The sequence below is a fragment of the Momordica charantia genome (assembly GCF_013281855.1).
Source record: "Momordica charantia cultivar OHB3-1 chromosome 4 unlocalized genomic scaffold, Mcharantia_2.0 BLBB01000004.1, whole genome shotgun sequence".
Taxonomy (NCBI): Eukaryota; Viridiplantae; Streptophyta; class Magnoliopsida; order Cucurbitales; family Cucurbitaceae; genus Momordica; species Momordica charantia.
In genome coordinates, this window is record NW_028275162.1 from 1,905,686 (window position 1) to 1,928,774 (window position 23,089).

The 23,089-nt window shown below is 34.0% G+C and overlaps 2 protein-coding genes across 4 annotated transcripts; one reads left to right on the plus strand and one right to left on the minus strand.

The window, feature by feature from the left end:
- The first annotated feature begins 1,683 nt into the window (after positions 1–1,683).
- Positions 1,684–15,197, plus strand: LOC111007995 (uncharacterized). Its single transcript, XM_022280560.2, has 6 exons — positions 1,684–1,853; positions 2,167–2,477; positions 8,868–9,048; positions 9,200–9,482; positions 13,811–13,971; positions 14,868–15,197. Exons 1-6 carry the CDS (start codon positions 1,739–1,741, stop codon positions 15,077–15,079), a joined length of 1,263 nt encoding a protein of 420 aa, XP_022136252.2. The 5' UTR covers positions 1,684–1,738; the 3' UTR covers positions 15,080–15,197.
- Positions 15,198–15,696: 499 nt separating this feature from the next.
- On the minus strand, positions 15,697–21,710 carry FIM5 (fimbrin-like protein 2). Of its 3 annotated transcripts, none has more exons than XM_022280559.2 (15): positions 21,456–21,710; positions 20,993–21,102; positions 20,715–20,885; positions 20,329–20,567; positions 20,057–20,228; positions 19,902–19,940; positions 19,683–19,751; positions 19,404–19,520; positions 18,707–18,918; positions 18,050–18,205; positions 17,761–17,960; positions 17,022–17,188; positions 16,835–16,931; positions 16,391–16,482; positions 15,697–16,243 (listed from the first exon to the last, which is right to left on the minus strand). In XM_022280559.2, the coding sequence occupies exons 2-15, from the start codon at positions 21,077–21,079 to the stop codon at positions 16,010–16,012; spliced, it is 2,052 nt and encodes a 683-aa protein (XP_022136251.1). In that variant the 5' UTR covers positions 21,080–21,102; positions 21,456–21,710; the 3' UTR covers positions 15,697–16,009. The 3 variants fall into 3 exon arrangements, with proteins under 3 accessions (XP_022136251.1, XP_022136250.1, XP_022136249.1); XM_022280558.2 differs by having other exon boundaries at positions 20,993–21,131; XM_022280557.2 differs by having other exon boundaries at positions 20,993–21,134.
- Between the last annotated feature and the right edge of the window lie 1,379 nt (positions 21,711–23,089).

Genomic DNA, 23,089 nt, shown 5'->3' on the forward strand with positions numbered 1-23,089 from the left:
CACACCCACCATAGAACTCTGACCTGAAACACATCAAATTATCGACCAAGTTGTGACTTACATAGAATCTCTTGCTTTAAATACCAAGTTAAATTATCATTGCTTTGTTTTTGGTTTCACCGTATCCAAAAGTCTCATATCAATTATTTACAAATCCAACGAGTTATACTCTAATTCATGTAAAATCATAACACAGAAGCTTTAAGTTATGAGTTCCGTTATAAATGTAATGATTGATCAATATTTTAACGAATTAAACCTTCTAGGGATGGTTTTAAAATGTCTTTAATTCTTTTTTTATGTGACCTGTCAATACACTGTACCAGTTATATTGTATTAAATGATTTGTTTCCTAACTTATCTTCAGCATTCATTTGTAAGTCGATCCCCTCCCTTGATTGAGAGAGAGAGAGAATGCGTTAGGTGTTAGATCTTTGGGAGATTTCTCTGAGTGTTCTTTCAAATATTTATGTCGGCCTTGCCCTCCTCTGCAACAGCTAATTCACTCATTTTCTAATATTTCCACTACAGTACTTTCTTAAATGGTCATCGTTTTGCAACCAAAATAATCATATTAATATGTTAATCATGTGTAATTTGGTTATAATTAATTTGAATGACTTTTACAAGGTTAGACTTTAGAGTATAGTTTGATCAAAGATATTCCATGCTCAAGTCAGTTGTAAGCTTAGCAAGGAGACCTGCAAACAATAAAAGATGTTCCATGCTCAAGTCAGTTGTAAGTCAATCTTTAAGTCAATTTCAAATAGAATTTCATACCTGCTTAGGTGAAATAAGGATGTATCTATAGAGGTTCGGATGGAAATTCCCAAGCAAAAATCACGGCGAGGATCGTGGTGCAATACTAGAAGTTATATTCTGTTTGAATTACTCTCGTATATACGCACAAATGGGCACTTCGACCTGGAGTTCGAGCTCATCGCGCTCTAGGATCTTCCTACTACCATGGCTAAATTTAGGTTGCCAACCTTCGGTAATAATCAACTTAAACAAAACGGTAGAATTGTCGAAATTTTATTTAACTTTATATTCGTCTCCAAATTCGTTGACCAAAAGTTATTTAATACACTATGATCACCACGTGTCCGTTTGATTTATTAAATCTTCGATTTAAATATGAAAGTAACACCACGTGTCAGCCATATTAAATAGTATTTTTGACCATTGACAAGACAATTTAATGTTACACGTACACTAATTGTATAAAAGCAATTTTCAAAACTGTAGAACCATATATTAAACTAATTTATTTTTTATATGAAAAGTACCCTTTCATTAGAGGTGAATTAAAATAATTTATCACTAAATATTCTTTTACAGAAGTAATTATAATTTAAAAAAAATACTTATTGTAAGAAATTTCGAAAGAAAAAACAATTTAATGGGGTCATCACACCCCTAATAACCATGAAATGATATAAGTTTAAAATCTTAGTTAACCCTCTAATAATTAGTACTACGATACAAGTACGAAGTACAATTTTAAATTCTCTCTCATACATATAATCCTAATGGCGAAAATCGTCAACTACATTAATTAAAATTAACTCGGTTCTTAATTATAAGACTGTCTTTAATTGCCACGTCTGAATTGTAACCCATCCCCTTTTGCTCTTTCTCGCCTATAAATACATGGAGAAGAATGCAAATTAATCATCTTCATTATTCTCCAAATTACCAGTTTCTTACTGAAATTAAGAAAAAGAAAAAAAGAAAAATGAGTTCCAAGGCTTTTGCTTTCCTCGGTCTTCTCTTCGCCATTGTCGTCGTCATCTGCTCGACAGCGGTGGCAAACAGCCTCGCACCGACCTCCATTGACGAGGACAACAATGGTAAGTTTGCTTCATTATTTAACTCGAGGTGGAGCTAGAAAATTGATAGGGAGGAATAGAAAGAAATTTAAGAAACTGATGAGAAAATTTAAAAATCTTAATTTTTTTAACATAATTTTTTTTTCCTTTTTTGTAAAATTGAAGACCAACATAGAGAGAAGGCAATCATTCATCTTCTTTGTTTAATTTTTCGCTCTTTTACATCCTAGTTAAACATGACATGATTAAATTGTCGGTGAATCCAAAAGATTAAGCTGAATGGATTACTTTTTGCTTGTTTAATCCATAGTTATTTTAAACAATAATGTTGCAGAGGTCACAGCCGAGACCAATAGGGCAGTAGAGGATGCCAAGTTTAGCTGGGGAGGATCATTTGGGGGAGGATTCGGTAGAGACTACCCCGGACCGGGTGGCTACGGTGGCTACCCCCGACGGGGGGGCTATGGTGGCTTTGGTGATTACGGTGACTACCCTGGGCGCGGTGGCTACCCTGGGCGTGGTGGCTATGACGGATTTAGACCTGGGGGAGGTCTTTGCGGCCAGAACGGTTATTGCTGCGGTTTCCGTGGCGGGTGCGACCGGTGCTGCAGGTACTACCCCGGTGGAGGGTTAGCAGAGGCAAGACCCTAAGGCAGTGTATGGGGGTGGGCAGGAACAAAGTTCAAATTTTAGGTTTGGGGAATAATATTGTAAAGTTGAGAAATAAATATGCATGGGGATGGCATGGCTGGATTTTTTCCTCCTTTTGTTTGGGTTTGAGTGTTGCTATATAGATTTGCATTTTGCAAATTAATATATAGCTAAGTTGAAATTAATTAGCTTAAATAATGTTGTACATCTTCGTCGCGTCGTTATAATTAGACAAAAAAAAAAAAATCAATATGACTACCTCTTCTCGTAACTGGATGTGCATGATTAAATTACCTTCTTTAATTGTACTAATTATATTGAATAATTTCTCTAAAATAAATAGTTGAATGTATTTGGTTCATGTCACCAATAATTTAAGAACAAACTAATATTTTTTAATATACATAAACATGATAAAGTCACTTTAAACATTGGAATGTAATTCAATAATCATGTGTATTTAAAGGAAAAATGTTTTAGAAAAAATAAAGAAATGAAAAGAATAAAAGTCGTATGGTCGCAAAAACTACGTGTGAATTGGATAGGAACTAATTGAAGTAGTTCTGACGATTCAATAATATTGTTAGGAGTTTTTAGTTGGGATAAAATATGACTAGCTCATCATTAATATGCATATAAATACATATCGTACATGTCTCAGAAGCATGGATACAAACATGATACGACACAAACATAGTAACACGTCATTTTTTTGAAAATCTAGGACAAAGACAAATTTATTAAATATACATATATTTTAAAAAATATAAATCATTACAGGTGGTTCATTGGTTCAAATGAACTAGGATAAATTGATAGGAAATGAGTTTAAACCTACCAAAAGTTTGCATGAACACTCATGGATATTAAAAAGTCATATTTAAAAAAGAATATATAGCATTTTTATATAAGGAAATCTAAAGTAAATAATTTGTGGATTTTTATTCTTAATTGTTTTTATATTTATCTGTATGTCTATTTATTAGGCTTAATAAGTGTTCAATACATACCTAACCAATTTTATTTTCATAATTCATATTTAATTTAATTTAATTTACACAACTAATATCTAATAGAATATATTTATTGTGCTAACAAGTGTCTGACACGTGTGTGTCTAACCAAATATTAGAGTGTTGGAGTATTCTGCACAAATTAGACACGAATATGTTAACAAAACTAAAGTGTTTGTGTTTTCTTAAAATGATCTCAACAAATATTTAATGGCGTACATTCCTATCCCGTTAAATAATGTTTGATAATTGTTTATATTTTGTATATATTTATTTTTTTCACTGAGTCATTTTTTCATCTTTATTACTATAGGACCATTTCAATACACAAAACAAATAGCCAAAGCGAATATAACTCAGCAGTAATTGACACAATCTCCAACCAAGAGGTTGTGAGCTCGAGTACTAAAAAAAATCACAAAACAAATATAAGAATTGTATATAGACCATAATTTATGGAAAATATTGATAATTGTTTATATTTTGTTTATTTTTCAGGTGTGTTTTCATGACATTTTTTAGAGTAAATAATGTTAAAAAGACATTCTTTTTAAAATTTTATATTTACATATAAGAATTTTAATATTTTACTTAAATATTAATCTTTAAAGATCATTGAATTAGTATTAAAAAAACCATTAAATAAACCTTTTTAAATAATTTTAAAAATAACAACAGAAAAATATGTTCAAATCCAATTTTTCAATCCATCTCTTAACTAATTGGCTTGAGTTAAGTTGGGTGCTTGATTCTATTATATTCAAATTTTAATACATGAAAATAAATTTCTTTTACAACATTCTCATAGTTAAGGAAGGCTGGAATTGCCAAAATGAGCTGAATTCAGCATTTAAAAAAAGGTTGGATATTTTTTAAAAAAAAAACCCCCAATTAGCAAAATCTTTTTTTAACTTTGTAATTGAAATTATTGACTTCTTAAAATCTTTTGTTTTTCATATATCTTTCCTACATATATGAATTCAAAAAAGGCTTTGTTGAGGAGAAATCTTGTGTTCTATGTACTTTTTAATATTTTTATCACATCATACCCGTCATGCCCCTAGCTTTTTTATACCATTTATCCATTATTATATTATCACCCTTTTATTGAACAAATTAAATAAAGTTTAAATTAAAGTTGATTTGAAAAGTTGACTAGGACTTTAATGGGGAGTAAATAACAATTTAATTAATCAATTAATTGATTTTAAAAAGTAATGGTGGTCCTTTTGAAAAAAAAATTAGCGGTGGTTGTAAACTGCTGTCATTTATCCATATATAAAGTTGTTTTTACAAAATTCAAATAACTAAACTCATCATTTATTAATATTGACTTAAAAACAATGTGGTCTTAGTAAGATGAAATCTTATTTATTTCTTCTCATATCTGGAAAATTATGTTTTCTTCCTCACAATTTTATTTGTGAAAAAAAAAAATTAGGTTTCATTTGATAACTATTTTCTTTTTGGTTTTCTGCTAGCTCTTTAAAATTAAGTTCGTTAAACTTCTCGGAATTGAATAGGTTCAAGGATGATATTATAATCGACACGACTTCTTGGTCAACAAAATCTCCTCTTTTTGTTATTAACTGAAAAGCTTTCATATAGCTTCCTTTTGAATACGTATATATATTTCTCACATATTTTCTTTTGAAATGAAATATTTTCTCTTTCTTTTGGAACTGGGCTAATAATTCATATTTGTTTTTAAACAAAGTGAAAATACGCTAAGAAAATTGTAAGCAAACTCATACTTTTAAAAACAAAAAACGAAATAGTTTATCAAATGGAGCTGTAGTTTTTAAAATTTGACTTTTAGAAAAAAACAAAGTAAATAATTACATTGTCAGCTTTTTTATTTTAGTCAAAATAATGTTTATCAGCTTAATTTAAAAGAAAAACAAATGTACCAAAAATCATGCCCTGACTTATTAATTGTCTTATACCATAACATTTTATTCTAAATATTCTTATGGTATTTTTTTTTTTACTTTTATTAATATATATAACCAAACTTTTTTAACATGCAATTTAATCAATCCTCCTCTTTCTTTTTTTTTTTTTTTAAAGAAAAGATCAAACTTCTTCCTTTTTTTTTTTTTTGAGATTTTATATTTGCAGCTAGCTAGATAAATTGTTTAATTAATACTTCTCTATGGTATATGGTGTTCTCATCTCGAGTGAATTGTTTTATTTAAAAAAAATTAAGAAACTGCCATTAGTATATATTAATAAAAAAATTGCTTCTATATTTAAATAATAGTTTTCTTTTTAAACAATATTTCATTTATGAATTGACCATAGAAAATTTACCCATAAATAAACTAATATGTTTTTTAATTAAATTATATAGAATGGAACTTTCAAATTCAAAAATAACACAACTCTAGTATATATAAGTATGGCCACTCATTTCAGCCATTAACTATTTGGATAATGTTGAATATTATTGTGATTTAAAGAAACTATTTTTTCTCTTTTGCAATATTAAAATACAGGAATAAGATGGATAAGAAGAGACATTAATAATGTCTAACAATTTAAATTTTATTTAAGTCGGCAAGAAAAGTTCACTTAATAACTCAAACCATATGATCAATACATTAAAATAATTAAATTAGCGGAATTAATGTATGTCCTTAAATTCAACAAAAATTAGTTAAAGTATAGAAAATAGCAACCAAAGAGAGAAGTCATTAGTAATAATATTACCATAATTTTTCTTATTTTATTTTTAATAGCATGGATAGGTAAGAGAGAGGAAAAATTGCAGGACCCATTTTAAGTGGAGTGGGGATTTCTAAATTTAATTATAGACAATATTTTTTCTTAAAAAAAATTAATACTAAGGATGGGGATGGATTAACTTTTTTTTATTGACGTTGAGGGAGAAATCCGAGCATGCGATGTATGAGGATTGTGGGGGTGACCGCTGGAAGAGGGATCACAAAAAACATGTAGCGTACGAGCAAGGGAGGACGAAGGCTGCAAACCTATTATGCACTACGGGAGACGCATCGCAACCTGCAGACGACAGTTTGCATAAATGATAGATTGGCAGGTGGTAGAGTGTTCAGTGCGCATCAAGAATGTGTCGTCGCCTGACCGTTTACACCATGTACGATGAGGAGCATCGTTGCGCCACGTACATAATGTCTGCCCTAGTCGGTCACGGACACCTATAAAAGGGAAGAAGAACCACCACCACTAGGTAAGTGAAAAATATCTCACTAATTCCCTAAGAGTGCTCTCTGCTACTTTTGTTCGGATTGTTAACTTAACCGTCAGAGTCTATTAAGCGGGGCACTGCATCAGTGTCGAGAATCATTGTTGTAAGTCCGTTTGATCGAAGACGTTCTATTCCAAAGAATACGTGGACCTCTCCAAAACTCGCCACCAATAATTAATATTTGCTTACTTCTTAATTATAAAACAACTAAAAACACTTTAGTTTTTAACAACTAATTCCCACATAAAAAAAAACCTACTTTAATTTTCCAAAATTTAAAAACATTGAAGCATTGATAGGGTTTGAAACTTTTCTTCTAGGTCGGAGAAAAGAAGACATATTTTGGTCCTATCCCATTCGGATGTCGTAGAGAAGCAAGTTGAAGGAATATCCTTGAAACCAGCTTGTTATATCCCTACAATTTTAGGTCATTGTCCTACAAATAATACCCAACGGACCCCATTCATAAGCAAGAGGGCAAAAAGCTAAGATTAATCAAGATATTTCGCCCATGTGCTACTACTCCATATATTCAATTCAATATTGACCTATAAGTGGTGGTTGAAGATTAAACAAAGATGGAGTCTTAGGTCTTTCAAACAACTCAAGTCAAGCAGGTGACGCAATCAGGTCACAGGAATGCTTGAGAATATCGGTTGAGACACTAGGTGCCGAATTCAAATTTCAAATCCTAGATTTGAGGTGTAAAAAACAAAATTAAAAAGCTTTTGTCTTCTTCAATTAGTATAAATTCGGTCGATATAGACAATTCGAGGAAGGAAGCGTGCAAAAGGTTAATGAGACAATAAAAAAATACCTACTTTTGATGCTGCATTATGCCGACCCTAGATGCTACTTATGAACTGGTCAGGCACGGAAACCATTGAATGGGGCGGCTTTCATCTCATCTGTTTGATAGGTTTAAAGTGATTTCCTACCTTTTAGAACCAAAGAAGTTGTTTGTTTAAAAAAATACATATTTGTGAATAATAATTTCGATACCTCGAATAACATAAAATTCATCCACTAATAAAGTAGAGACTTCGCCTACTATCTAGTTTACAAATTTTGTATACGACTTCTTCTAGTCTCTATTTTATTTTTTAAATATAAATGACAATCGAAAAATTATTACATAAATTTGAAAATGAATTGAAACTAAATTTAAAGAGAACTAAAAGTACTTTATGTAACATTTAGAGATGATGAATCTAACTTTTAAATTTGTTTATAACAATAGATGGAATTGCCAACAAAACGAGCTGACTCAACGATAATTGACATATATCTCTAACTAAGAGGTAAAAAATAGATAGAATTAATTTCAACATTCGGACGAAAGCTCCCGACAAGAGTCGAGGTTTTTTTTTCTCCTCCTTTTAAGTTATAATTTGAAATGTTGAGCTTGTGTAAAGAAAAAAATGTGAACAATTTCTTTTTTAATAAAGATAAGTAATCATGCAGTAATTATTCCTCTAGTTAAATAATATTTTGATACACATGATATGTTAATATAGGTCAACATGAACATACCTTTACCGGTTAAGGTATCTCTACTTTCTCTTAAGATCATATAAGTTCAAATCCTTACCCACATATGATAATATTCTAAATAAATAAAACTTCACTTTCAATTTTGTGATTAATGTAATAAAAAGTGGAGGACCACCGATGGGTAGTGGCATATATTAGTACGTTTATACTAAATGGGGATGCCCTTTCCCAATTTGAACCCTGCAGGACGCGTAGTCAGGACTTCCCCATCCCACACAACATCGATTCTAAGTTATAAAAAAAGAAAAACAAAAAGTGGAGAGACCCAGCTGCGAGATAATTTTCAAAGCTTAAAGATCAATTAGCTAAACATACAAAGTTTAGGAATCCTATTAGTACTTTTCAAAGTTCCAGAAACCTAATGGCACGTCATCTTAATAGTCCAAGTACGGTAATTTAACCGTTAATATATTATTTTATTTGAGCTCATTCTGATGGAAAATAAATGAGAGCAATATGAAAAAGATTCCGCACCACTGCTGTAATTTACTCCAAAAACTTACCTCTCCTTGAGAAAATTGAGACCACCACACCAACCCAACTAGACTACTGGGACAGTGTCTTTAATTTGCCATTTAAATCCTTCAAACCCCATCTTCTTCCATCCTCCCCTATAAATACCATTTCAAATGCTGCAAATTTTCTCATTCCATCTCCAAATCTCCTCAATACTTTCCAATGAATTCCAAGGCTTTCATCCTCCTCGGCCTTCTATTCGCCGTCGTCGTCCTCCTCTCCTCGGACGTCACGGCAAGAGACCTAAAAGGCGGTAAGTTTCGTCTCCTCCGCACATTTTTCTTTTATGTTTGGAAGTAATATAAAAGTATTTGTAAGAGCACTTTTAAAATGCTTTTGACCCAAGTGATTGATCAGAAAGTACTTAATCGTACACATCACTAAACGCTTGTGTTCTGCTGTAGAAACCGTGATGGAGACCGACGGAGTAGAGGATGCCAAGGACCGGAGTTATGACCGTGGCCACGGTCATTATGGCGGAGGCTATGACAGAGGCCACAGTCGTTACGGTGGAGGCTACCCGGGACATGGCGGCCACTATGGAGGAGGCTACCCGGGGCGTGGTCGTTATGGCGGTGGACGCCATTGCCACCACGGTTGCTGCGGTTACCACGGCAGTTGCGGGAGGTGCTGTAGCTATGCTGGTGAGGCTGTTGATGTAGAACCCCAAGCCAAGCCTCACAACTGAAAACAGTTGCTTCAAGTAGAGGGCCTTCTGAAGTTGGTGTTGTACTTAAGTGTGAAGTTAATGAATAAAATCATTGGGCTGAGGATGCCTTGTATGTATCCTTGGCCAAGTAAATGTGACTTAAGTTCAAGTGATTAGTTTAATCTCTTTTGTTGAGATTAACAGTGTGTTATTGAAGCTTTATTAGCATATATCTAAGGTTAAATCATAGTATTGTGTGAAGAGTTTTTCGTAATGTTTTTTTTTTTCATCAATTCTCAACTGATCAATCAAATTAATGCATGCAGTTATATGCGTGGGAAGAAATCAAGCTCCGCTTCTGTGTTTTTCTTGTATTACCTTAATACCGTTTTTCATATTTGCTCCGACAGAATCTTGAACATATTTTTTTGTGGTTTGAGAGAGTTGATTCAAGATATCCTACCTGACCACAAACTCCAAAAAAAAAATTTAGTTTAAGGATAAGGTGGCACTAACCAGCAAGAGAAAATGTTCCTAGAGATAGGCTAAGACGCATTTATTATAGTGGGCAATCTTTCCCTTTTTGTTATTGAAATAATAAATATATGGACAACTTTGTCCTTGTTGCTTTAGGAAGTGGCATGGGTGCGTTAGCATCCTCCATTCCACCGCCCCGTCCTATCCATCCATTTTTTTTTTCTTCAAATGGATATTTAGGAATCTCTCTTGTTTGTGGATGGTTGGAAATAACTCATCTATTAAACTATAAACTTACCCATTACAAACACACAAACAAAATATAGACCATATAAAATATTATATTCAAGTTTCTCCCTTCCTATGAATTTATGGTGGTTTAGAGAGAGATTCGGTTAAAGCTAAATTCATTCGACTGACGTTTTTGAAAATTTTTAAATCATTTTGATTATCTAATAACAACTATAGAAATTTGAAAAGTATTTTTAATCCGTAAAACAACTTTTCATATTTTCAAAAGTTATCACGAACTCACTCTTATGGTCTTACTACAGTGACAAATACTTTTATATATATAATTACCATAGTGATAAATTGTTAAAACTGTTGTGGAGTTACTACGGAGAAAGAAAAGTTGGAGAAAAATGAAAAATGAAATTCTAGACCAAATCTTGGAACCTTCCTTCCTTGTACCATGAACGCAGTTCCAGACTGTTACTCCAAACTAGGTTTGGGCGAGGAACGTCATTCCTCGTTCCAGTGGTCGTTCCCCACAGGTCTCTTTGTTCTTGAGAGATTTGAAGACGATGGTCTGTTAGGTTTGTAAGAAAAATGCAAACAAAGTTTCACATTGGCTAAGAAAGGGAGTGATCCATGGTATATAAGAGAAGAGAGGTTTTGGATGAAACCAAAATCAAAGTCGTGAACACTATGCCCAAAACGAATAATATTATAACATTGTGGAGGTACTCAGGATACAAAGATACCCTTGTCTTTAATAAGGCCAATGAAAAGAGAGACTTCACCGAGAAGAAGGAAAAGAAGAGTATTGTCACCTCATAGTCACAAAAATAATATAAAAGTTACCAAGTCAATCAGTTAAATAAGGGTTAAATGATCTAAGAGACCATTTAGAACTATTTTCCAAACTTTAAATATTGATTAAAATGTCTTTTTTAAACTTCAACTAAATAGGTAGTTTACTCACCTTTTAGAGACCAGACATACATAATTTACTCTATTAAATATATATTTATTATTTTATCTAAAACTTTTATATTTGTAAACGACTTTAGTTATTGCCTTTGCTAATTATGGTGATTGAAAATATCCAACTACCAAAACAGCAAATTATTGTCCTTTCCACGAGTAGCCGCCTCTAGAAATGGTCCAAGTTATAAGGTAACCACAAATATTCTAATATGATTCCGAAAAATATATATTGATAAACAACTAAAAAATAATTGTAAGTATAGCAAATTTTATCCAATTAAAGTTATTACCAATATATAGATTAACTATTTATAGGCTAATCAAATGATGGTAATACACACATACAGTCAATTAATAGGTAAGTCAGAAGTTAACATGAGGAACGCCAAAAGCGAAGGCAGCTCTCTGGATCCCTATCGATGTTGGGGTGCGAAAGCATGGGAGTGGACGGGATTAGGAATGTTTAAGCTGGAGGATAGAATAATGAAAGGATATTTTTTAGCCCCTAAATGCTATTATTACATATCAATAGAAAAGAGGAAAAACAGTTCTCAATACAGCTCAACTGGTTAAGACAGATATTTCCAACTAAGAGGTGGTGTATGTTCAAATTAAACCCTACGTCCTTCTTAAGAAAGGTCAACAAAACTCATATCTCCGAAACAAAATAACAATACTTAGGCATTAATTTTCTGGCCCACCCTAATTTTCGTGCTTATCACCGATAAAAAATTTTTAGTTTGTCTTTTTAAATATGAACACTAAAATTTTTTTACATTTTTCTCTGTTACTTGTCAAATATTTAATAGTGGTTAGCAAAAAATAGACGACGACTGAAACTACTAAGTCTGTCGAAACAAAATTGACTCTCACATACACCAATAATCCAACCACATTGTTGGGACCGTCTTTAATTGTGTGATTTAAATCCTTAGAACACCAATCTTCTTCCATTCTCCGCTATAAATTCACTCGAAATGCTGCAAATATTCTCATCCCATCTCCAACATTTTCTCCCTATTTTCCTTTCCATTAGTGTCTAAAATGAGCTCCAAGACCCTGATCTTCCTCGGTCTCCTTTTCGCGGTCGTCGTCCTCCTCTCCTCGGAGGAGGTCACGGCCACAGCAAGAGACCTGAAAAGCGGTAAGTTTTGTTTGACGATACCTTACAACGTCTTTATTCTTTGTTAGCTGAAATAGTGTCTTAACGTAGTTGAAGAAGTCATGACGGAGACCAATAACGGCATCGAGGATGACAAGCGCGGCCACCATGGGCACCACCACCACCACCGCCGTCGCCGTCATTGCCACCACCACCACTGCAGCTTTGCTGATGAGGATGAGGCTGTTGATGAAGAAGAGGCCCAAACCAAGCCTAACAACTAAACAACTGATGGTTTCAAATGAAGGCTCTCTGAAGTTGATGATGTTGTAATTTAATTAAGTGTGTGTGTGTAAGTTAATTATGAATAAAGGCATGGAAATGAATGGGATGCCTTTCTCTTGTTTGCCTGTGTAAAACCTGCCCAAATACAAAGGGTAATTGGTTTATTAATTAGTCTCTTCTGTGGAGATTAATTGTGTGTAGTTGAAACTTTAATATATATCTTTAATTTTCGTTCTTAATAACCTTCGTATGATCAATTCTCATGTCAAAATCCATGCAATTATGCGACGAAGCACACGGATTTTGACCTGGTCAAAAGTGTTTGGCTCGTAAGTTAAGTTTGCATAATTGGACTTATGGAGAGTTTAATCGTGTTCTATGTTAAAAGGGTATTTTTAATCTTTGGGAAAATATAAATTTGGTTTAAATATACTATTTGGGTCACTGTAAATTTTATTTTGGTCTGTGTATCTTCGAAACGTTCGTTTTAGGTCCCTATACTTCTAAATTTTATTCATTTTAGTACTTGTATTTTCAAAACATTCATTTTAGTTCATGTAGTTTTAAAAAGTTACTAATTTGATTTCTATTTGTAAAATTTTATATACAAAATTATCTTAAAGAATTTAGTGAATGAAATATCGTGTTAAAATTGCGATAGAAATAAAATGGAATAGAAATGAAAATGAATAAAGCAAAATGTCGCTTTTTAGAGGTAGAATGTTAAGGATCCCACATTAAAAATAAAATTGACCTAACAAGGTTTATAATAGACATGGACTATTCTTCTCATTGTCAATTGGTTTTGAGATTGAACACGCCATGAATTTTATTAATATGGTATTAAAATCCAAAACGCTCAAACGAGCATTAGGAATGCACCCCCTTCAAATAACCACAGAGAATGGTGGATATTCAAACTCACGGTTTGCCACTATATATTCTCGACCTCTTATTTTATTGTTGTAATGCCAGAACGAGTGACAAAATATTCTTATAATAATAAAAATATCACGTTGACGGTTGACCTAACTATAAGAAGAAATTAATACTGCAATGTCTTATCTTGCTTAAGATAAGATTGAAGAGAGAGCTGAATCTTCTTCATTGATTTTTCAGAATGATTCTGAATAAATCCAACTAACTTATGGGGCAGTCTTTAATTGCCATGTTTGAATTGTCGTAGCCATCTCATCTCTCTGCCAAATAAATAGATTCAGAAGAATGCAAAAAAACATCTCATTCCATCTCCAAATTACCAGTTTATCTAACAGTTTAAACAAAAATGAGTTCCAACTTCCAAGCCTTTTGCTTTCCTCGGTCTCGTCTTCGGTGGGCAGCGAGAGACCTCGTCCGGTCGTGCATGGAGGATGTCGCTGTTAAGTACGGTCAACGAGAACACGGTGGAGGCTACCCTAGCTGTGGTCGCTCTAGTGACATTCCTTGTTGCGGTAACTACTTGTGATAGTCATGTGGTGGCTACGGTGTGCTATGGTCGGTAGAATGGGTGTTACAGTTACATCGGTGTTAGATATCCAATATACACATTAAATTTACCTAACCCATCAGTTTAAGTTATTGGGTTGAATGGTGACTGTTCCATCTCAAAACAATTAGTAATAAGAGAAATAATCCATATCTATTATAAAGCGTCTCTTATCTTTCCAATGTGTGATTCTTAATATGCCCCCTCAAGATCATGGTTTTTTTTAAGCATCGATCATGGCTAGATCCCATTTTGGCCCCAACGTTCGTTTGAACATTTTGGACTCTGATACATATTAATATTCATGGTTACGTTCCATCTCAAAACTAATTGACAATGGGAGGAGTAGTACTTGTCTATTATAAACCTTTGTTAGATCTCTTATCTTGTAATGCGGGATCCTTGACAATAAAAAGTTTGAACAGTGTTTGTTCCTTAATAACCATTGAATGAAGATTCAAAGTCGATGTGTTGCTGATAATTATTCATTACAAGCCATAAACCAATTCAATTGAATTGTGGGGGACAGTCTTTTTATTGCCATTTAAATCCTTCGAACCTACCTTCTTTAACCACCCCAAATAAATACACTTGAAATGCTGCAAAACTTCTCATCCCATCTCCAACTTTCTCCATATGGTTTCTTTTCAAAAGAAAATGAGTTCCAAGCCTTTCATCTTGCTCGGTCTCCTTTTCGCCCTCTTCGTCCTCCTCTCCTCGAAGGAGGTTACCGCTACCGCAAGAGACTTAAAAAAGCAGTAAATTTCATTTCCATTCCTCAATTAGATATGGTATATAACATGGTCTAATCTTTACTTTTACTAATATTGTTGTTGACTCTAACTATAAAATATAATGCAGCAGAAGAAGCCACGATGAAAACCAATGAAGTTGACGATGTCAAACGCCGTGGTTTCAGCGGAGGCCGAGTTCGTTTCGGTGGCGGAGGCCACCATGGGCACAGCCCTTGCCACCACGGTTGCTGTCACCACCACCACAGCGGTTGCAGCCGGTGCTGCAGCTTCGCTGGTGAGGCTGTTGATGCAGAACCCCAAGCCAAGCCTAACAACTGAACACAAAATGTTGCTTCAAATTAATGGCCATCTGAAGTTGATGTGTGTTGTGACTAAGTGTTTTAAGTTCTGAATAAATGCATCATTGGCTGGGGATGCCCTGCCCAAGTACAAGTTTCTTCTGTTGAGATTAATCACTGGTTTGTCGTCGTAATTAAAGCTTTTCTTAGATAACTCTTTTGTCGTAATTAAAGCTTTTCTTAGATAACTCCTTAGATAACTCCTTTTTCTTTTTGAGTTTAACACGTAGGTACTTTGGTAAGAGAATCTGGATAGAAAATATATATCATAACTAGTTGAACTACGCTCACATTGACATTTTATCATACAACTTAATCACTATATAATTCATTGTTTCTCAACTTAATCACTATATAATTCATTGTTTCATGAGAAACTATTGTTCCTTAAAATTCATCTTTTGTCGAATTCATGTTGACGTGACAAGCTGATCAATATAGTATCTAAATAACAAAATGTATGATATTTTTTAATCTCTCTCGTCTTGGGACCAAAAAATATTGATTATAGAAATTGCTAATACTATTTAAACAAAGTATCCACATATATTTTCCATCCTAATAGCAACTGATTACAATTATCGAAGAACCAAGGGATAAAATAGTAAACTTCTCCCTTTCCCAAGTTATTATTGTATGATATAATCATCGTTCAAAAAAAAAAATATTGCCTAACCAACAAAATTTTCTAGTCCAAAATTTCCAGAAAATGAAAATGAATATACAGGACCCTACTATTTCCTCAAGGAGGGTAATATGAGCATATAAAACTGGGCTCTCCTGAAACCATTACCAAACAGTTCAATAATAAGCTAAACTGTAACCATTTTTTCTTTTCTGTGTAAATAAATTAATTTAATCAAAAGCCAAGAGAAAAAAATGCTGACTTGCTTTTCTGGGTAGGTCTCTATTAAGATTTTCCATTTTTAACTGCTGAAGACTGTTCCTGAGAAGCTTCCTCATTTTGACCTGAAGCAGAGTCCTCCATTGCCAAAGCAGAGATCTGGTCAGCCAAGGACAACTCGTTGGTTCCATCCGGAGCGTTAGCGTCGTTCAAGGTTAACAGCTCGGACTCCCCTGCTTGTTGCAGCAGGCTCCAGTACATGATGCTTGCAGTCAATATAAGGATCATCTTTTGGTTCACCTATCAAAAGTTGGTGTGGAAGAACAAGAATTTAGTTGAGTTTGAATGCCAACTTAGAAATAATCAGCAGTTGTTTTGAAAGATAAGGCAAATCTGAGGGAATATAAGTAATCAAGTTGCAGCAAGAAAATTTAATTTGCAACTCACTTCAATAATATCTTCAGGAAGCAAGAAAATGGAGCAGCCGAGCTTTCGGGCGACACTGATTATATATGTTGCATTCAACTTCTTGTCTTCCTCTGCAATTCAACGATCAGAATCTTCAGATCATTTATGTCATTCGGTCTAATTTACACCCAACTCCCTGCCCCCACAAATTTTCTTTTCTATATCTGTTAGTATCTGGGCCAACCAACTAGAACTTACATCGACTAATCTTACACTACGTAACTCTGCTACCTCTGCTACCTTTAGTTGCCAAAGAAACTCATAGGATTTTAAATAGATGGTCACTATGGTTTAAACTCACTCCCTCTTAGTTTTTTCATTGGCTCTAATGACCAGGCCAACCCACGGTGGTTCTCACCCGCAAAATTTGAAACAATCCCAAATGAAAAAGAAACTTTTAGGAAAGAGGAGATAAAGTCTCACCAGTTTCTCCTTTTGTAACAACAGCCCAATTCACCACCCTTGGCTCCACAGAACTAAGAAGCTCAAGGAAGAAGATACCATTTGAAAGGTTCTTATCCTGAAACCAGAAGTTATAATAATATCATCCACGTGAAACAATAAACTAAGTCGGGGCAGTAAAATTGGTGAACTTTCTTCACTTGTTTACCTTGAAGCTCTCCATTTGGGAGGTTCTACCGGCTTTCTTCACTTTGTTGTTTGCCCAGTTCAGGATATCAGCATCTGTAATCTCTTTGCCCTCTTTACCTTGAGAGTGGGATCTCAGGTTTCTCAACAGTTGAAGCATGCTAAACCTCATCAGTTGCCATAAAAATGCTGTTCAAAAAGAATGTAATTGTCTTTACATCTTGGTTTCTCTTCCATTAAAAAGTAGGATTTTGGATCAACAGTGACTAGGTAGTAAAATCATGGTATGATCTACCTTCTAGTCTTGCCATCTTCAAGAAATAAAACACATCAAAGTTAAAAGAAGACATCTGTCTTTTCCTAATGATTAATATAATATCTGTGTTGCAAGACCTAAAGTTCATACTATATAAAACAAGTGCATGCATAAGAACCAATGATCTTCATTCTTTTCCTGAACACATACATTAATCTCCCAACACAACCGTACCATCTGACTCTACAACATTTAGATGTTAGGAAGCTTGTAGGATTTTACGATGGAATTCAAATTCATTTTGTCAAAGTCCCTTTACTTCCCCATGGTAGATTTTTCAAAATATACTTTCTGTCTATTAAGCTTTCCACCAGCAATCGATAAATCAAATAAACCATAAACACCACATTATAACATCTCCTATAAAAATCGAACTTGAACATCAATGAAAATTATAAATGAATGGGAAGGACAAACTAAAGAAAAGGGGAGATTTTTAACTTACCTAGTATGAGCTTCTTGTTTCCCTGCACAATATCATTACCAGCTACGTTTACAAGAGAAAAATTTAACTCCTTCCCAAGTTTTATTACTTGGTTGCAATTCTCGACTTTTCTAAATGGCATCTTGATAGGAGGCTTCGTTGCTTGTTTCCAGACTACGGATCCAGGAGAAACTTTGTCAAGAACTTCCAAAAGAACCCATCTGCAGTATGGACTTCATAACTCAAGCTTGTCCACAAAAAGGAGGATATACAGGTAATTGACAGGTTGCAGTAAGAATGAAAACAATACCCGTTTCTGACATCTTCAAAAACATTGTTGACATATGTGGGTATGCCAAGACTGTTAATCCACAACCGGAAGCACCGTTCTTCCCGAGAAGTTTGGGCATCATCAGTCATCATTTCTGCAAATGACATTTTCGAAGTATCGGCAGACAACCCATTCCTGCATTACAAGTTTGCAATTCAGGTTAGAGACATTTGGCTATGTGGCATCAGATATTTTGAAAATTAATGAAACCTACTGCTATAGACAACTAGGCAACAATATCAGTTGATCAGCAAGATCAACTTTATGATGAATTTCAATCTTTCCTTCATCTTAAAACTTGTAGAAAAATAATGGAATGACAATTGAAGGGTTAGGAATAGAGATAAGCGCCCAAATTCAACTACACCATTAACTCAAAATCATGTGGGCCTCCAACTCGAGTTTCCGAACATCTCATGAATTTCTTGGCTGTCAAGCATCATAGCATAGCACTAGCTCTCTTTTTAATGTGATGTACACATTAAGATTGAAAAGGGCATACCCATATTTTATGAGGTACGCACCTTACAAAAGGATTTTAGAACGAACGATCTAGCATGGATCCCTGAGCACTAGAATGAAGCTTTAAATGGTTGAGTCTAAAACATACATACAGAGTAAAATGGAGATTCTCACCTGTGCTGGAAAATTTGTGCAACAAATGCAAGATTCAAATTAGGTGAACCCTCAACAATGTCCTTGGGAGTTAGATATCTTTTACAATCCAATTTCTCTGCATGCTCAAGAACCATATTTGCTCTTTCAGTAGGATCTTTAACATTCAAAGTCCCAGGACCAGAGAACTCTGGCGCAAGAGCATTAAGCAGATAAGCATATGCTTCCCCATCCTGAAAATGGAAAAAATTAATTACCTCTTCAAAATCACAAGCTTCAAATTTTTACCTGTCTTATTTCTCTTGTTAATAATGTAGGAATGGAATCAAACAGAGATTTTAAGGTGGTTACATAATATGGGGTTCTGAGTTCCAGTTCTTTTAAGTACTTAAATGAGTTAATCACACAGGACATAATTTTAATATATTCTCCTCCACTGGCTTCGGACTCGAATTAAAACCATGTTTGCAGAGTTCACATTTCACGTGGAAACTAGAGCCAGAAATTGCAGGTAACTAATTCCCTCTCATAAAGACAATAATGGATCTAACTAAGTTCAGATGATCAAACATCTAGTGTCCCTTATGAAGTGAAATGAAAAAGAACTGAATGGAACAAAACTTTCATAATCAAGAATCAAATCGCTCTCGAAACTACTATATCATGAGTCAATTTAAGTTTTCCGTGCAATAAATACAACTGGTGGGAATCTTCTAACCTTCACATCTGATGAAAAGTTTGTGACTTGTTTCTCATAGCCAGCTTTTTTCAGATGAAAGTTCATCCACTTGAGTAAAACCTTCTCTGGTGCTAACCCAATGAGTTCTTCCACTTCCTGCAAGGTCATAGATAATATTTGTAAGAATAGTTGCATACATCCATCATCCTAGACAATATCTTCATCAACAAAATTTAATCATTTTTTTCAATAGGAGTTAGGGCCAAAAGATCTTCGCCATTAAACATTAACAAAAAAAAGGGAAAATATATATTTAACCTTGCTATCATCCACCAGTTCCACAAGTTGGGGAGTTTTCTTCAGATTGAGATCAGCCAACAGTTGAATCTACAATCACGGCACATTAAAAGAGACAAATAAAGCCAGTTCCTAATAGTGAAGACCTCGGCAAATCAGGGAGTCAAATCTTTTTACTGTCTATGTCCTAAGATCGAAAAGATGCAAAAAGTAAAATGAATAATATCAATATGTTAATACCTTAATTATTTGTGATATCAATCCAAGTAACAGATGCGGCTAGAGAATGGAAAGAAGGAGCAAAATTAGAAAACTTTACTAGAAATTTAATTAAACAAATATATATGTTAATATGCAGATCCCAATAGGTGGCCAGATAGGTAGTTTTAACGCACTCTAGCTTCAACCAAGTCTTGTGTGCCAATATTAACCACCGTGCAGCCAATAGCTTTTGCAGAGTTAAGGCCGAGAGTGTGGTTTTCGTTCCTCTCCCATGGATTAAGGACCTTTTTCGTATTAATTGCTCGCTCGTCTATGGTCCCTGGAACAGCTACATTGATAAGCTTGCTGCACAAGGCAACCAATAGCATAAACAAAGATTGTTACCATCCATCAATACAGAGTTAAACATTGATTGAGATGTCTAAATTCAAGTTGTTCCAACTACCAGAGAAGAACACCGTCTTTCGCAAGGTCAAACAAATCATTGGTAGTTGGATCTAGAGGAAGATAATTCTTCAGAAATGGATCTTCAGCCAGAAAACTGTTTATGTGTCCGACATAAGATGCCTTCTCAGATTCGTTAATTGCATGATGAAACGTAGTTGTGGCAGCCTTGAGGAATGAAGAAGGATTTTTTGATCCGCCTGATTTAGCTGTTGCTCTGGCTTGTAAATCTAAATATGTCTACAGTAATGGATCTTATAAGTTCAACCACTTCAATATTACTTCATATGCTTGTAGAAAAGAAAATCGGCTTTCCCAGAGGGAAAAAAATGGTTAATGTTCAACATATACAAGAAGCAATCCAAGTCCAATCATAAACAGACTCACCCGAAGGAAGGACTCAAAATCTAATTCCTCACCCACGTCTCTACTTGTTTCCTTCAAGAAATCTTTAATCTCATCCTCAGTAAACAGTTCGCTGAAAGCTTTCAATTTCACGAAGACAGGAGGCAAATCTCCCACGGTTACCCGGCCAGATAGACTCCTTACAGAAACATACTAAATCCAACAAAAACATTTCTCATATCAACAGAAAATAATTCACAATTTACCACAAAAGTATCTAAAAAATGGAGGTCGAGTAATCAAAAAACTTGGATGCTTACTCTGGATTTGAGAGTGCGAAGCTCCACTTGGGTGAATTGACTTTGAAGCCATGGATCAGAAACAAGAACACCTACAAAGCTTGACATCTTCGCCTTTCTTTTTGCACAATCTCTCAACACCAAAAAAAAAAAATCCTAACTACTGAAACAATTAACTTCCGATTATTAAACAGATAACGGCGATATCAGTGGAAGACAATCATGAGACAAACAGAAAACTATATCAATATCGTAAACACGGAAGACAATCATAGATGAAACGATAGATCCCACGAAACGAAAAATCAACAAAAACCCAATTGAAAATGCAGAGTTTACACCCAATTCAACATGCATGAGTGTCCAAACACAAGTATTGGGGATTCATCCAACAGTGTAAAATCAACAAATTAGAGGGAAATAACGAAAACCCAGAAAGGAAAAACAATATAGAAAGTGCATAAGAAATCAAAAGACATCGTACCTACAGAAAACTTAGAAAATTGAAGTGGAGCTAATTAATCAAAAAGGCAATCTCTTGGTGAAGTTGAAGGGTGTGAAGAAAGAGATGTAAGGGGCAAAGAGAGGATGAAGGGTAAAGGATGTGTGAAGCGAATGGAATAGGGACAGGAATAGGCGAGGAAAACGAGAGAAAATCGTGCTTGTTTTGAGGAACTGCTGAGACCCAGAAAACGGGGAGCCAAAATTAAATTAAGCCACTGAAAAGCTTTAAATAACAAATAATATGTGATTTATAGAACACCCTTTTCTTTCTTTCATGCCACCATTCTGTTTATAAAGAAAGACTGAGAAAATTAAAATTATAAAAATCATCGCTTTCTTTCACTCTCTTTTCTGATTCTATTAAAGAATTACTTAATCATTACGCAATCTTTCCTTCAAGAGTCTTTAATTTCCATTAATCAATGCATGAATGGCTTGCCTTAAATGTTCAACACAGAAATTTACTACAAAAATTGAAAAAGTCTCCCTTCTTTTGTTTACTCTATTATATTTTTAGTCTATATTCATCTTCAAAGTATCATTAATTATTGAATACGAATGATAAATTTATTAAAACAGAGAGGCATAGAAAATGAAGGGGGATTTTTTATACTTTTCTTTGAAGGAAAGATCTAACTTTAAACTTGGGTTTTCAAAAACTTAATAAACTGTGCTAGATTTGTGATGAATGAGATTTGATCAAATTACATTGAGTTTCTCTATTTGCCCCTTTTTTTTTAATTATTATTTGGAAAATTGGTGTGGAGGGGACTTGGAAATGAGCCCAACATATCTTTTGGGTTTGGACAGGACAGAATACCAAACATGGAAACATTTTAGGCCCATAGTTGTCTTCACCTGTCTGTCTTAAATGCCATTGCTTTGTCCAATCCATTGATTCAATTTGCTAACTTTGGGTCATATTTATTTGGAGGGGAATCATTCTTCTATGGTCTTGTTACCCTTTTTTTTCTTTTTTTTTGGGTAAAATACATTTTTGATTCCTGAAGTTTGGCTTTGAATTCTATTTGGTTCTTGAATTAAAAAAATCATCACTTTTAGTCGTTGAAATTTAAATTTAGTTTTTATTTGGTTCTTAAGTTTCAAAAGTGATATGTTTGGTTCCTGTTAGTCCTCGAGTTGAGCTAATGGTTAAAGATCTAATGAAATGATGACGTAGCAACTAACATTTGTTGACTAGATAGCGAGATATCTTAATGTCTTAGTAGAAATGTAGATGAATCTAGTTGGTTATCGAAAAACTTACTAATTTGCATTGTAATTTAGAACCTAGTTAATTTGAATGTCAAACTCGAGATGAAGAAAGAGGAAGAGATGTGATGTGTCGAAAGAGCGGAAGAAATGAAGGAGAAGAGAAGGGATGGAGGAAGAGGACAGAAAAATGTTAGTTAGGTCGGGGAGAATGAAGACGAATAAAATTTGTCAACTCATTTTAAAAATGCACATCCCTAAAGTCTAGTCAACATATATTATCTACCACATCATCATTTTAAAGTCAACTAAGGATCAAAAACTTAACTTAAGGACTAATTATAAACTAAATTCAAATCCGATGAACTAATTAAAAACTAAATTCAAACTCTTTTGAAACTT